Source organism: Mustelus asterias, chromosome 26 (assembly GCF_964213995.1).
Source record: "Mustelus asterias chromosome 26, sMusAst1.hap1.1, whole genome shotgun sequence".
NCBI classification, from domain to species: domain Eukaryota; kingdom Metazoa; phylum Chordata; class Chondrichthyes; order Carcharhiniformes; family Triakidae; genus Mustelus; species Mustelus asterias.
In genome coordinates this window covers 39,267,580-39,281,694 of record NC_135826.1, presented here as the reverse complement: position 1 = coordinate 39,281,694, position 14,115 = coordinate 39,267,580, and the positions used below count along the sequence as shown (strand labels likewise).

The 14,115-nt window shown below is 49.7% G+C and overlaps 1 protein-coding gene across 1 annotated transcript in view; it reads right to left on the bottom strand.

Moving 5' to 3' along the window:
• Positions 1 to 14,115, bottom strand: part of cpamd8 (C3 and PZP like alpha-2-macroglobulin domain containing 8) — a 217,944-nt gene that overhangs the window by 96,060 nt on the left and 107,769 nt on the right. The window contains exons 30-32 of the mRNA XM_078198736.1: positions 10,589 to 10,765; positions 8,202 to 8,283; positions 1,536 to 1,692 (exon numbers count right to left, since the gene is read on the bottom strand). Of these exons, the coding sequence (XP_078054862.1) occupies positions 1,536 to 1,692; positions 8,202 to 8,283; positions 10,589 to 10,765 (416 nt within the window). The remainder of the gene's footprint in view (positions 1 to 1,535; positions 1,693 to 8,201; positions 8,284 to 10,588; positions 10,766 to 14,115) is intronic.

The following is a 14,115-nucleotide window of genomic DNA, read 5'->3' as shown; positions in this document are numbered from 1 at the left end:
CTCACCTTAGACCTATGCCCTCTAGTTTTAGACTCCCCTACCTTTGGGAAAAGATATTGACAATCTAGCTGATCTGTGCCCCTCATTATTTTATAGACCTCTATAAGGTCACCCCTCAACCTCCTACGCTCCAGGGAAAAATGTCCCAGTCTATCCGGCCTCTCCTTACAACTCAAACCATCAAGTCCCGGTAGCATCCGAGTGAATCTTTTCTGCACTCTCTCCTTTAACATTGCCATGGGATCTTGAATACCCACGTGAACAGAGATAGAACTTTGCTGGAATGCACTGCTAACCAATAGGAATAGCCACGTGCTGGGTTTTGGTGGCACTGCTTTCACCACACGCAGTAATTACAGTAGAAACACTTATTCATCATACGGATAAATCGCACATCTATAGATTCTTAACAAATACCTTCGACCTGTTTCGAAGGACCCAAAGCGCGCTCTCACTCCATTTTTTACCTGATCGTTTTCCCAACAAATGCACAAAAAGGTTAAAGTTCAGAAGGCATATTGAGATCACATGCCCAAAAGCCCAATCCTCTCACCCACACCACCTCGCCATACCTCCCCCACTGCCCTCACCACTTCCCCTCCCCCCCCGACAGCCCTCACCCCCTCGACCCCCCCACAGCCCTCACCCCCTCCCCTCGACCCCCCCTCAGCCCTCACCCCCTCCCCTCGCCCCCCCCACAGCCCTCACCCCCTCCCCTCGACACCCCCACAGCCCTCACCCTTCCCTCGACCCCCCCACAGCCCTCACCCCCTCCCCTCGCCCCTACACAGCCCTCACCCCCTCCCCTCGCCCCCCCCCCACAGCCCTCACCCCCTCCCCTCGCCCCCCCCACAGCCCTCACCCCCTCCCCTCGCCCCCCCCACAGCCCTCACCCCCTCCCCTCGACCCCCCCCCACAGCCCTCACCCCCTCACCTTGACCCCCCCACAGCCCTCACCCCCTCCCCTCGACCTCCTCCCACTGCCCTCGCCTCCTCCCCTCAGCCCTCACCCCCTCCCACTGCCCTCACCACCTCCCCTCGCCTCCCCCACAGCCCTCGTCCCCTCCCCTCGTCCCCCCCCACAGCCCTCACCTCGACCCCCCCCCCACAGCCCTCACCCCCTCCTTTCGACCCCCCCCCACTGCCCTCACCACCTCCCCTCGCCTCCCCCACAGCCCTCGTCCCCTCCCCTCGTCCCCCCCCACAGCCCTCACCTCGACCCCCCCCCACAGCCCTCACCCCCTCCCCTCGCCCCCCCACAGCCCTCACCCCCTCCCCTCGACCTCCCCCACAGCCCTCACCCCCTCCCCTCGCCCCCCCCACAGCCCTCACCCCCTCCCCTCGCCCCCCCCACAGCCCTCACCCCCTCCCCTCGCCCCCCCCCACAGCCCTCACCCCCTCCCCTCGACCCCCCCCACAGCCCTCAACCCCTCCCCTCGACCCCCCCCCCACAGTCCTCACCCCCTCCCCTCGACCCCCCCACCTCCCTTCACCTCCCCCTCCTCCCGAGGTTACCTGGGGAACAAGCTGATTACCTGGATGTCTTTGTTTAGAATGCGCCCAACTGCAGGAAAGGAGCCGTCCTCCTTCTGATGCTGAATAATCCAGTCCTTCGCAGTCTTGAGCTCCTTCGGGTCGATGTAAATGAAGCCACGAGACTGTGCAAAGGATTTTAGTACAAATGCTGTCAGCCTAACAGAAAAAACCAGACACAAGGAGTGATCTTAGTAAGAGTCCCTCTCTCAACACAGAAACACTGCTAAACCAAAACCTTATCAATGATTGGAACAGAATCTTGCATAGTTGCAGTGCTATTGACATTGTGAAAATTCCACAGGTGATATGACCAAACACATTTTGACACCGAGCTACATTAACGGGTATTAGGAACAGCTGACCACTAAAAGCTTGGTCAAAGTGGCAAGGTTTAGGGAGCCTCTGACATAAGGAGAGGTTTACGGAGGGAATTCCAGAGCTCGGGCCCCAGGTTGCTAAAGGCACGGCTGCCAAGAGTGGAGTGAGTAAAATTGGGGATGCTCAAGAGGCGAGGGTTAGAGGAGTGCAGACGGAGCTGGGAAGGTTGCAGCGCTGGAGGAGGAGATTAGAGAGACAGGGAGGGGGTGATAGCATGGAGGGATCTGAAATTGGAAAGTGATCATTTTAAGATTGATTAATCTTACTGCATCAGCCTCATTCACTAGGCCCCCTCCATTGTGTCACGCTCTGTCAGTTCAGCAGGGACAGGGCTGAAAGTTTCCTGGTCTGTACCACAGCAGTTACAGTTCATGGAGTTCCTATCAGGAGTCAGCAGTAATCAAAGGCCTGATTCACCCCCAGCTTAAGGACAACATCAGGATTAGTACATTTATCATGAAGTCACACAGTGGGTACGGAGTACATTCTGCACTATAAGACCATAAGACATAGAACCATAGAAAATTACAGCTCAGAAACAGGCCTTTTGGCCCTTCTTGTCTGTGCCGAACCATTTTTTGCCCAGTCCCACTGACCTGCACTTGGACCATATCCCTCCACACCCCTCTCATCCATGAACCCGTCCAAGTTTTTCTTAAATGTTAAAAGTGACCCCGCATTTACCACTTTATCCGGCAGCTCATTCCACACTCCCACCACTCTCTGCGTGAAGAAGCCCCCCCTAATATTCCCTTTAAACTTTTCTCCTTTCACCCTTACCCCATGCCCTCTGGTTTTTTTCTCCCCGAGCCTCAGCGGAAAAAGCCTGTTTGCATTCACTCTATCTATACCCATCAAAATCTGCAGGAGCAGAATTAGGCCACTCGGCCCATCAAGTCTGCTTCACCATTCAATCATGGCTGATATTTTTCTCATCCCCATTCTCCTGTCTTTTCCCCATAACCCCTGATCCACTTATTAATTTCGGATTATGGTCGGTGCAGACTCGATGGGCCAAATGGCCTCTTTCTGCACTGTAGGGTTTCTATGATTTCTAATCAAGAACCTATCTATTTCTGTCTTAAAGACACTCAATGACCTGGTCCTGCGGCAAAGAGTTCCACAGATTCACCACTCTCTGGCTGAAGAAATTCCTCCTCATCTCTGCATTCTCTCCTTTCCTTCTCTATGAACAGTATGCTTTGTCTGTATAGCGCGCAAGAAACAATACTTTTCACTGAATGCTAATACATGTGACAATAATAGATCTGAAGAGTGGTGGGGAGGGTCTGATGGATGAGGGGGTTCAGGCTCTCTGTGAACTGACCACACGGCCGGGGCCCTGCTTCAAGCTGTCAGCTTGACTCGAGCCAGATTGGAATTGGCAGTTTACAGCTGACAGAGTCTGCGCTTGCACTGCACGTGTGTCAGCATCGGCGGGTGTGCATCAATGCATGTGTGCGTGAGTCAGTGCATATATCGGTGTGTGTGTCGGTGCGTGTGCGTTGTGCGTGTCGGGGTGTTTACGCATTGGGGAGCCTGAGAGTCAGTGCACGTGTTTGTGTGCGTCTGTACACATGGGCGTGCGCGTCTGTACACATGGGCGTGCATCAATTGGGTATACGTCGGCACGAGCGAGAGTCAGTGCGAGCGTGGGAGAGCGCGTGTCAGCGTAAGTCTGTTGAATGAATTGAAATACAGAGTGCCCAAAAAGACCTATTGACAAAAACAGAACCTTCACAACAGAATTGGCGTCTCTGGTTAAATGTTAAATTTGGGTTTGTGTTTTATAACCTCTGGAGGCCCCAAAACCCATTAAGAAATTGTTGCTAATGACTCCTGGACCATTCCAGCTCACAGCAGAGTCAGCAAGAGAGAGAGACCAGCTTCTCAACTCCTGAATCATGCTTTCATAAAACCCCCATCCTCCCCACCCCCCGCCCCCCCCCCCCCCCCCACCCCCACACACAGTGGAAAGGAGCAGCGGTTTAATAAACAACCCACGGTGAATTTTTCAAGTGTTAAGTAACGGCCTGTCACAATCTTTCACAGTGAGAGGCTGAATAACACCAGACAACACACAAGGGGGGAGTAAGCCTTTTCCAAATGATTTACTGTGGTATTTCACGTTAACATGGCCCCAAGGGCACAGAGGGTCACTGCTTCAGGGACGGAGAGCAGAAAGGCTGCATTGCTATCACTGTTTACATCTGTTTTTGTGTGTTGATGTTTATGATGTAACAATGCAGATGATTCCATTTCAATGGCTATTCCAGATCACTAAATGTTGAAGCAGGCTCCAGGGAGGAAGATATTACTTTCTTTCATTCTTTCCTCCAAATAAACACAGTTAGCTGTAAATTCCGGTTATGTCACTATTTCTTTGGCCCACATTACACGGCAACATAGGAATAAGGAGGCCATTCAGCCCTTCAAGCCTGTTCTGTCATTCTTTTAGATCATGGTTGCTCTACAGTTCAACTCTATTGAGATGGTTCTGTAACCTTCAATACCCTTTCATCGACTAAAGTTAAAGCCGAGGTGCCTCCCGCAATGCATCTTCCGAGCCCACTGCTTCACTGGCTCAAGGACCTGCAAATCCCTCTCTAACAGCACTGTGGATGTGCCTACACCACACAGACTGCAGCGGGTTCGAGATGACAGCTCACCACCACCTTCTCAAGGGGCAATTAGAGATGGGCAATAAATGCTGGTCTCGCCAGCGTTCACATCCCAAAAATCCGTGCATACGAAACCTGCTCAAATTTGGCATCGAGTGCAGAGTGCCAGCGTATTCCCATTCCGACCATGTTTGTTCCAGCAAGGAGAGTGTGGCCCATTAGGTCAGATAAACGGCCTGCTGGGGCCAGCCTGGCTGCTGTGGCCTTTTTCAATTGAAAGTTTCTCAGTTTCTTTGCAGAGGGCCCCCTTTCTCACTAATCCGCACCGGCAGCTTCCACTTTGGGCAATCGAGCTGCCCGAGGGCTATCGCTGAAGGTCCTTTATTGGCCCTTTCACTGGGCAGCACGTGTGCTCCTAGCCACTAATTCGCCATCACTACAACGATCGCATTGGGCATCTGACACTGACACAAGATGGGGTCTGGGTCCAGCGATCCTCTGAGGATCTGCCCTCAAAGCACAAATCCAGCCGCTTGTATCCACTGACTGTATCAAACTCAGTGAATGAGTACCCGCCGCTCTCCGACAGCCTTACACAAGGGACCACTCCTCAACTACCAGCTGAGGCAGTGAGTATTGAGCTGTTAAATTACAATTTAACCCAAACTGTCTGCACCCAATCATACCCTTGCAATGAGCGGATCCAAAGCAGGAACCCTGACTGATTATTCCGTCCCTAAGGCAAGGCTGGTGAAGAGATTCCAGCGTCCCTAACTAACTCAGGGGCAGAGACAGTCATGACCTGTGTGTCAGCCCCAAACAGGGCAGAGCTTTCCTGATTCCAGGCTCTCTCAGTCCCACACTGTCACGTTGTAAAATAACCATCACATTTAAAAACACAAGTTAAACAAATTTCAAGTCACAAGGGCTGGTGGCAACATTAGACCAGAATGAAGCTGCTGCTCGGTTTCACCTGTAACCTGCAGAGACGTTTTATCACACACAGAATCTGGTGTTGCTCCTATTTGAGTTCTCTGGCTCTGATTGGATCTCTGAATGAAAATACTGACTCGATTGTCGGCCAAAGATTAACAAATTGTCTGCTTTTTCCTTGCAGTTGTTTTGGACTGGTCCAAAACGAACTCTTGGCAGTTCCAGCTCCGTTAATCAGGGTTGAATGGGATTGTGTGCTTTATCTTGGTGACGCTGGGCACTTGTGTCGAGAGGTGAATCGAGCTGAGTCACTGACAGTGATCCCACAGGTGTGTTTAGCGATTGTATCTCACTATTTGCTCCAATCGCTTTGCTGTTTTATTCCTGCACTCAGCCAGGGGCAGAGATTAGGAACCGGCCAATTAAATCACGCAACCCGGAGACACGTCGGCACTGTGCCAGAGACTACCCGATAACACCAGCCAAACCACTACCCTCAAGATAGAAGCAAATTACTGCGGGTGCTGGAATCTGAAACAAAAACAGAAAATGCTGGAAAATCTCAGCAGGTCTGACAGTATCTGTGGAGAGGGAATAGAGCCAGCGAGTCTGGATGCTGTCAGACCTGCTGAGATTTTCCAGCATTTTCTGTGTTTTTGTATTGCCCTCGACAATATAACACAGGCCCAGTTTCACGGCCAGTTGAACCCATTCTCTAATTTTAAAGGTTCCAGGAGTTAACAGATCATACTATTATAGACAGGATTAAGAAAGATTTACCGGTATTGAAGTTACACCATGTCAATTAAACCAAGATCTATAAATGCCTCGCTCATCTCTCATTCTTAGCTTCGATCACAACCCTCCCCGTCTCTCTCTCTCTCTGTTCAGTTCTCCTCTGAACTCTCTATTGTTCCTCCAATGTTGGAAACATTGTCCTGAACATTCTTCTCCTCGTTCATCCCCACCCTCATTCTCTCCGCCACTCTGTCCCACAGACTCTACCACTTCCACCAAGCTCTTTCCCCTTCCCATCCCTTACACGCCTGTCCCACACACTGCCTCCACCCCCTCTATAGGCTCCACATAAGCCTCCTCCCACTCCACCTCACCCCATTAACAACTTGCATTTATATAGCACCTTCAGCAAAGTGAAATGGCCCAAAACACTACACAGGTATCTAATCAAAGCAAATCTGACAGAGCCACATTAAGAGATATTAAGAGATAATCAGGTATCTGGTCAAAGAGGGAGGTGTTATGAAACATGAGAGGTTTAAGAAAGGATTCTGGGCTGAGGACTTGATAATCTTTCAATTCCTTTTATCCTCATGTGTTTAACCAGCTTTCCCTTTAAATGTATTCACAGGATTCACTTCAGCCACTCGCTATGCTCCTGAGTTCCACATTCACAACACTTTCTGGGTGAAGTGGTTTCTCCTGCATTCCCCAATGGATTTCATAGAATACCTACAGTGCAGGAGGCCATTCGGCCCTTCGAGTCTGCACCGACAACAATCCTATCCAGGCCCTATCCCCTTAATGCCACGTATTTACCCTGCTAATCTCCCTGATACAAAGGGGCAATTTAGCATGGCCAATCAACCTCACCTGCACATCTTTGGGGGAAACCCACGCAGACACGGGGAGAATGTGCAAACTCCACACAGACAGTGACCCAAGGCCGAAATTGATCTGGGTCCCTGGTGCTGTGAGGCAGCAACACTAACCACTGTGCCACCCCAAAAGCGCATCGTACCCAGGCTCGCCCTACTGACCTGAGTCCGGGTGACTGTCAGGTATTGATGGTTTTGGATTTCTCCACAAGCGGATACATCTTCGCTCTGTCAACTCTTTCATCATCTTAAACACCTCATCCAGGTCAACCTCAATTTTAAGAGCCCCAGCCTGTTCAACAGTTCCTGATAGTTAGGACCTCTTCATTCTGCTGCCATCCTTGTAAACCTTTGTTGCATTTTCTACAATGCTTCAACATCTGTTTTGTGGAGACCAGTCGCTGTGTATGATAGCCCATGTGTGGTTCTGAACAAGTTCAACATGACTTCTCTGCTTTTAAATTCTAGCCCTCTCAAACTGAATTCCCATGCTTGGTTTATTCTTTCTGTGATTTGTGTATTTGTAATCCCAGATCCCTCTGCTCCCGACTCGGGTCTCTGCAGACTCCTTACTCCTTCTCCAAGATGCACCGTTTTTCTCCATATTAAAATTAATTTGCCAATTACATACCCATTCTGTAAGATATTAATCTTGTATTTAGTTGCTGCCCCCCTACCTATACAATGGTTTTGACATTGTAGTCCCGATTTTTATTTCATCCTATCTCTATCATCAGTGGTCCCTGTGAAACAACACTGCAACTTCCATTCAATCATTCGGTCTCTTCCTGGGATTCATTCTTTCCAGGGAATTCAAGCTGTGGATCTTCTCATTCCATTAAATTCACCCTCCATCTTTGGATTTAATGTTAACAGAAGACGGAGGAAGCAGGAAGCAAGTGTGCAGGATGAGGCATTGAGAACTTCGGAAATTTCAAAGACAAAAACTCAGCAATCGTCATGAAGAGAGACACAAGAAGTTTGACCTGAGGCCCTGGATTCAAAACATTGCCCTGCCAGCTTTTCTGATCCTCTCATTCCCAATGAGAGAACGAGGAATCCTTTCCCATCGTTACCTCACTCCTTGTGTTCACACAGACTGAATAAATTCACGTACCACATGCTCCCGGAGGAATCCCTCTCACCGAATGCACTGTACGATCCATCCTCCCGCTTGTACGTCAGTTGCCGTTGGTACCCTGCATTGGAGAAAATTCAGAAAATAATCTGTCCGTGGTTCGATTTCCACTTTTCTCCAATTTCCACTTGTAACAAAAAAAAAACCAACCAAACAGCTGCACAGAGAAAATTTACTGAAATGGTTCCAAAGGTGAGTGATTTCGTTTTGCGGGGAGACTGGAGAAGCTGGGATTGTTCTCCTTGGAGCAGAGAAGGTTACGGGAGATTTAATAGAGGTGTTGAATATTATAAAGGAGGTTTGATAGAATAAATAAGCAGAAACTGTACCAAGCGGCAGGAAGATTGATAACCAGAGGGATACAAAGAACAAAGAACAGTACAGCACAGGAAACAGGCCCTTCGGCCCTCCAAGCCTGTGCCGCTCCTTGGTCCAACTAGACCAATCGTTTGTATCCCTCCATTCCCAGGCTGCTCATGTGACTATCCAGGTAAGTCTTAAACGATGTCAGCGTGCCTGCCTCCACCACCCTACTTGGCAGCGCATTCCAGGCCCCCACCACCCTCTGTGTAAAAAACATCCCTCTAATATCTGAGTTATACTTTGCCCCTCTCACCTTGAGCCCGTGACCCCTCGTGAACGTCACTTCTGATCTGGGAAAAAGCTTCCCACCGTTCACCCTATCTATCCCCTTCATAATCTTGTACACCTCTATTAGATCTCCCCTCATTCTCCGTCTTTCCAGGGAGAACAACCCCAGTTTACCCAATCTCTCCTCATAGCTAAGACCCTCCATACCAAGCAACATCCTGGTAAACCTTCTCTGCACTCTCTCTAACGCCTCCACGTCCTTCTGGTAGTGCGGCGACCAGAACTGGACGCAGTACTCCAAATGTGGCCTAACCAGCGTTCTACACAGCTGCATCATCAGACTCCAGCTTTTATACTCTATACCCCGTCCTATAAAGGCAAGCATACCATATGCCTTCTTCACCACCTTCTCCACCTGTGTTGCCACCTTCAAGGATTTGTGGACTTGCACACCTAGGTCCCTCTGTGTTTCTATACTCCTGATGACTCTGCCATTTATTGTATAACTCCTCCCTACATTATTTCTTCCAAAATGCATCACTTCGCATTTATCCGGATTAAACTCCATCTGCCAGATGGAGATGGAAGATGGAAGACAGATTGGGGGGGGGGGGGGGGGGGGGGGGGGGTACAATGGGCTGAATGGCCTCTTTCTGAGCAGCCAAACTAAATGAGTGGCCAGAGTAAAGTTAACAAAAAGAGGTGACCAGCTTTACTGAACCACATTTTTACAGCGAAATTTCAGATTGTGGAATCAGGTTCAATCCAGGAAAGGGATGAGGTTGAGGGGGTGGCGTGGTGGCGCAGTGATTAGCACTGCTGTCTCACAGCGCCAGGGACCCGGGTTCAATTCCGGCCTCAGGTCACTGTCTGTGTGGAGTTTGCACGTTCTCCCCCGTGTCTGCGTGGGTTTTCCCCGGGTGCTCCAATTTCCTCCCACAGTCCAAAGATGTGCAGGCTAGGTGGATTGGCCATGCTAAATTGACCCTAGTGTCGGGATTAGCAGGGTAAATATGTGGGGTTACAGGAATAGGGCCTGGGTGGGATTGTGGTTGGGTCGAATGGCCTCCTTCTGCACTGTAGTGATGCTTTGGCACAATGGGTGAAGCAAGTGAACCAACACCATCCTTCCTTCCAGCAACAAGAACTGATCTTGAAATTAAGTCCAACTCACACCACAGCATTGGAGAATTTGAATTCAGTTTTTAAAAACTTGGAACTAAAAAGCTGATCTCAGTAAAAGTGACCACGAAGCTTTTGGATCATCGTAAAACCCATCTGGTTCACTCATGTCCTTTTAAGGAAGGAAATCTGCCGTCATTACTTGGTCTACAGTGGTACATAACTCCACACTAATGCGGCTGACTCTCACCTGCCCTGTCGCGAAGTGGTCAAGCAAAATATAGATGGATATTAAGTATCAGTAACAAATGAATGAATAATTAAATATTCCCACACACAAGCAGCGTGTGCTTGTGAAATGAAGAGCTTAGACTCGATCCTAATCTCTTCTCCAACAACCTCCCAATGAAGTAGGGAGTGAAATGGGATTGGTGTGCAAACATCCGTACCATACAGCGAGGTACTGGGGTAAGGGAGGGTTCTTCCCTCCCTTGTAGAAGAGGAATTGATTGGCTGTCCCCTCTGGGAGTCGGGGGGCTTCATACGGCAAACCCTCCTGATTCCACCACCCCCCGGGTGGTCAGGTTCCAGAACGTGTAGAGTGTGTGTGTGTGTGTGTGTGTGTGTGTGTGTGTGTGTGTCCAGAATCTCACCTTGCAGTAAGTAATCTGTGGCTTCACTCTCCACCTCGGTGAACAGCTGCTTTGTCTTCTGCAAGTATTTCAGGACAAAGACGTTCGGTGCAAAATGGATCATGTTCTGCTCCCCACATCCAAACGGGAGGCGCAGGAGGTTGTCCAGGTTATTCAGTGTTGGGCCCATCACATCTCCTGAGAATGAAGCGAGAGGCACCAGAATCAGTGTGAAAGGCAGAGACACGGTCTCACGCTCACACGCACACACGCATGTACATGCACACAGATACAGACACATGTTCACCAACAACCTGTCCTGGTCCCCCACATGCCAACACTATAGTTAAGAAAGCCCACCAATGCCTCTACTTTCTCAGAAGACCAAGGAAATTTGGCATGTCAGCTACAACTCTCACCAATTCTCACTCCTTGAAAGTGGAGTCACAGGTGGACAGAGTGGTGAAGAAGGCATTCGGCATGCTTGGTTTCATCGGTCAGAACATTGAATACAGGAGTTGGGACATCTTGTTAAAGTTGTACAAGACATTGGTAAGGCCACACTTGGAATACTGTGCGCAATTCTGGTCACCCTATTATAGAAAAGATATTATTAAACTAGAAAGAGTGCAGAAAAGATTTACTAGGATGCTACCGGACTTGATGGATGAGTTATAAGGAGAGGCTGAATAGACTGGGACTTTTTTCTCTGGAGCGTAGCAGGCTAAGGGGTGACCTTATAGAGGTCTATAAAATAATGAAGGACATAGACAAGGTAGATAGTCAATATTTTTCCCAAAGGTATGGGTTTCTAAAACTAGAGGGCATAGGTTTAAGGTGAGAGGGGAGAGATACAAAAGTGTCCAGAGGGGCAATTTTTTCACACAGAGGGTGGTGAGTGTCTGGAACAAGCTGCCAGAGGTAGTAGTAGAGGCGGGTACAATTTTATCTTTTAAAAAGCATTTTGACAGTTACATGGGTACGATGGGTATAGAGGGATATGGGCCAAATGCAGGCAATTGGGACGAGCTTAGGGGTTTAAAAAAAAGGGCGACAAGGACAAGTTGGACCGAAGGGCCTGTTTCCATGCTGTAAACCTCTATAACTTTTACAGATGCACCATAGAAAGCATTCTTTCTGGTTGTATCACAGCTTGGTATGGCTCCTGCTCCGCCCAAGATCGCAAGGATCTACAAAAGGTCATGAATGTAGCCCAATCCATCACGCAAACCAGCCTCCCATCCATTGACTCTGTCTACACTTCCTGCTGCCTCGGCAAAGCAGCCAGCATAATTAAGGACCCCACGCACCCCTGACATTCTCTCTTCCACCTTCTTCCTTCGGGAAAAAGATACAAAAGTCTGAGGTCACGTACCAACCGACTCAAGAACAGCTTCTTCCCTGCTGCTGTCATCAGACTTTTGAATGGATCTACCTTGCATTAAGTTGATCTTTCTCTACACCATATCTATGGCTGTAACACTACATTCTGCACTCTCTCATTTCCTTCTCTACGAATGGTATGTTTTGTCTGTATAGCGCACAAGAAACAATACTTTTCACTGTATACTAATACATGTGACAATAATAAATCAAATCAAATAATGAATCGAATCAAATCAACACATTCCCAATGGCTGTCACAGGGTAATGACTGGAAGCCGGGCTTCAGGGTTGATTTCTCCCCCTCCTGATGAGGTAATTTGCAGTTTCTTCACTGCTTCCTGGACTCAGAATGTGGGTGAGGGTGTGCCTTAGAGGACCACACTCACCCATCAGACACGCTGGTCCTGTGAACTCCCATCAACCTTTCAAACCACAGCATCACTGTGTCTTTGTTCACTCTCATTTTGGAAGCGTTAATGTGAGGTCATCACCAAAATCCGGGGGATTTAAAGAGGTTTGGATATGGGCCACAGCTCCCACTTCCTACAGACCAACAAGTTCCAGAATCCACCTCTGATCTCCCGCCGCAGACAATCGTTAGATTTAGCCTCCCTGTGCAAGGTACAGGATGTTAGCCAAGACACATACTCTTCACCACTGCCCAGTTATCCCCCCGCTGCACAGTGTATGTTTGGACACAGGCCGCAACAGGTGTGGTCTCAGCTTTGACGCATCCAGTTACAGATTATCGGCCAACCATCACTGTACAGTTTCAAAAAGAAACTATCACACAAGCAACCAGAAAACAGCTCGGACCCTCCAATTGGATATTGGCAAGAGTCAGCACTTTCAGGAGAGGAGGGGACCCTGTACCCCAGTGAGAGTCAGCACTTTCAGGAGAGGAGGGGGACCCTGTACCCCAGTGAGAGTCAGCACCTTCAGGAGAGGAGGGGGACCCTGTACCCCAGTGAGAGTCAGCACCTTCAGGAGAGGAGGGGACCCTGTACCCCAGTGAGAGTCGGCACCTTCAGGAGAGGAGAGGACCCTGTACCCCAGTGAGAGTCAGCACCTTCAGGAGAGGAGGGGACCCTGTACCCCAGTGAGAGTCGGCACTTTCAGGAGAGGAGGGAGACCCTGTACCCCAGTGAGAGTCAGCACCTTCAGGAGAGGAGGGGACCCTGTACCCCAGTGAGAGTCAGCACCTTCAGGAGAGGAGGGGACCCTGTACCCCAGTGAGAATCAGCACCTTCAGGAGAGGAGGGGGACCCTGTACCCCAGTGAGAGTCAGCACCTTCAGGAGAGGAGGGGACCCTGTACCCCAGTGAGAGTCAGCACCTTCAGGAGAGGAGGGGACCCTGTACCCCAGTGAGAGTCGGCACTTTCAGGAGAGGAGGGGGACCCTGTACCCCAGTGAGAGTCAGCACCTTCAGGAGAGGAGAGGGACCCTGTACCCCAGTGAGAGTCAGCACCTTCAGGAGAGGAGGGGACCCTGTACCCCAGTGAGAGTCGGCACTTTCAGGAGAGGAGGGGGACCCTGTACCCCAGTGAGAGTCAGCACCTTCAGGAGAGGAGAGGGACCCTGTACCCCAGTGAGAGTCAGCATCTTCAGGAGAGGAGGGGACCCTGTACCCCAGTGAGAGTCAGCACCTTCAGGAGAGGAGGGGGACCCTGTACCCCAGTGAGAGTCAGCACCTTCAGGAGAGGAGGGGACCCTGTACCCCAGTGAGAGTCAGCACCTTCAGGACAGAAGGGGTCAGATACCTCAATATATTTAGGAGAGATATGTATGATGCAGGATGATTAACAGTGGAAAAAGAGTGGCTCTAAAAAGTGTGAGTGATACTAATTATTTGGGACATATCGATATGACTTTTTACTGAACTGTAAACTGAACTGAAATTCTGAATGAATTTGCAGTAGATGTGTCCCTGAGGTGGATAGCTTCTTGAAAGAAATATAGGGATGGACTGGGAATATGACTTGAGTGGATTGCTCTCGAGCTAGTGTGGACGTGATAGACCAAATGGCCTCTTCCTAATTGTAAATGACTCCAAAGAATGTGAATAGCAACTCAATGGGATAAAGGGCAACAGGTGTCGGACTGGACTCTCACTGGCTGCTACTTACATGAGTCACTTCAGTACAAAGTCTTTGTCCAGGCT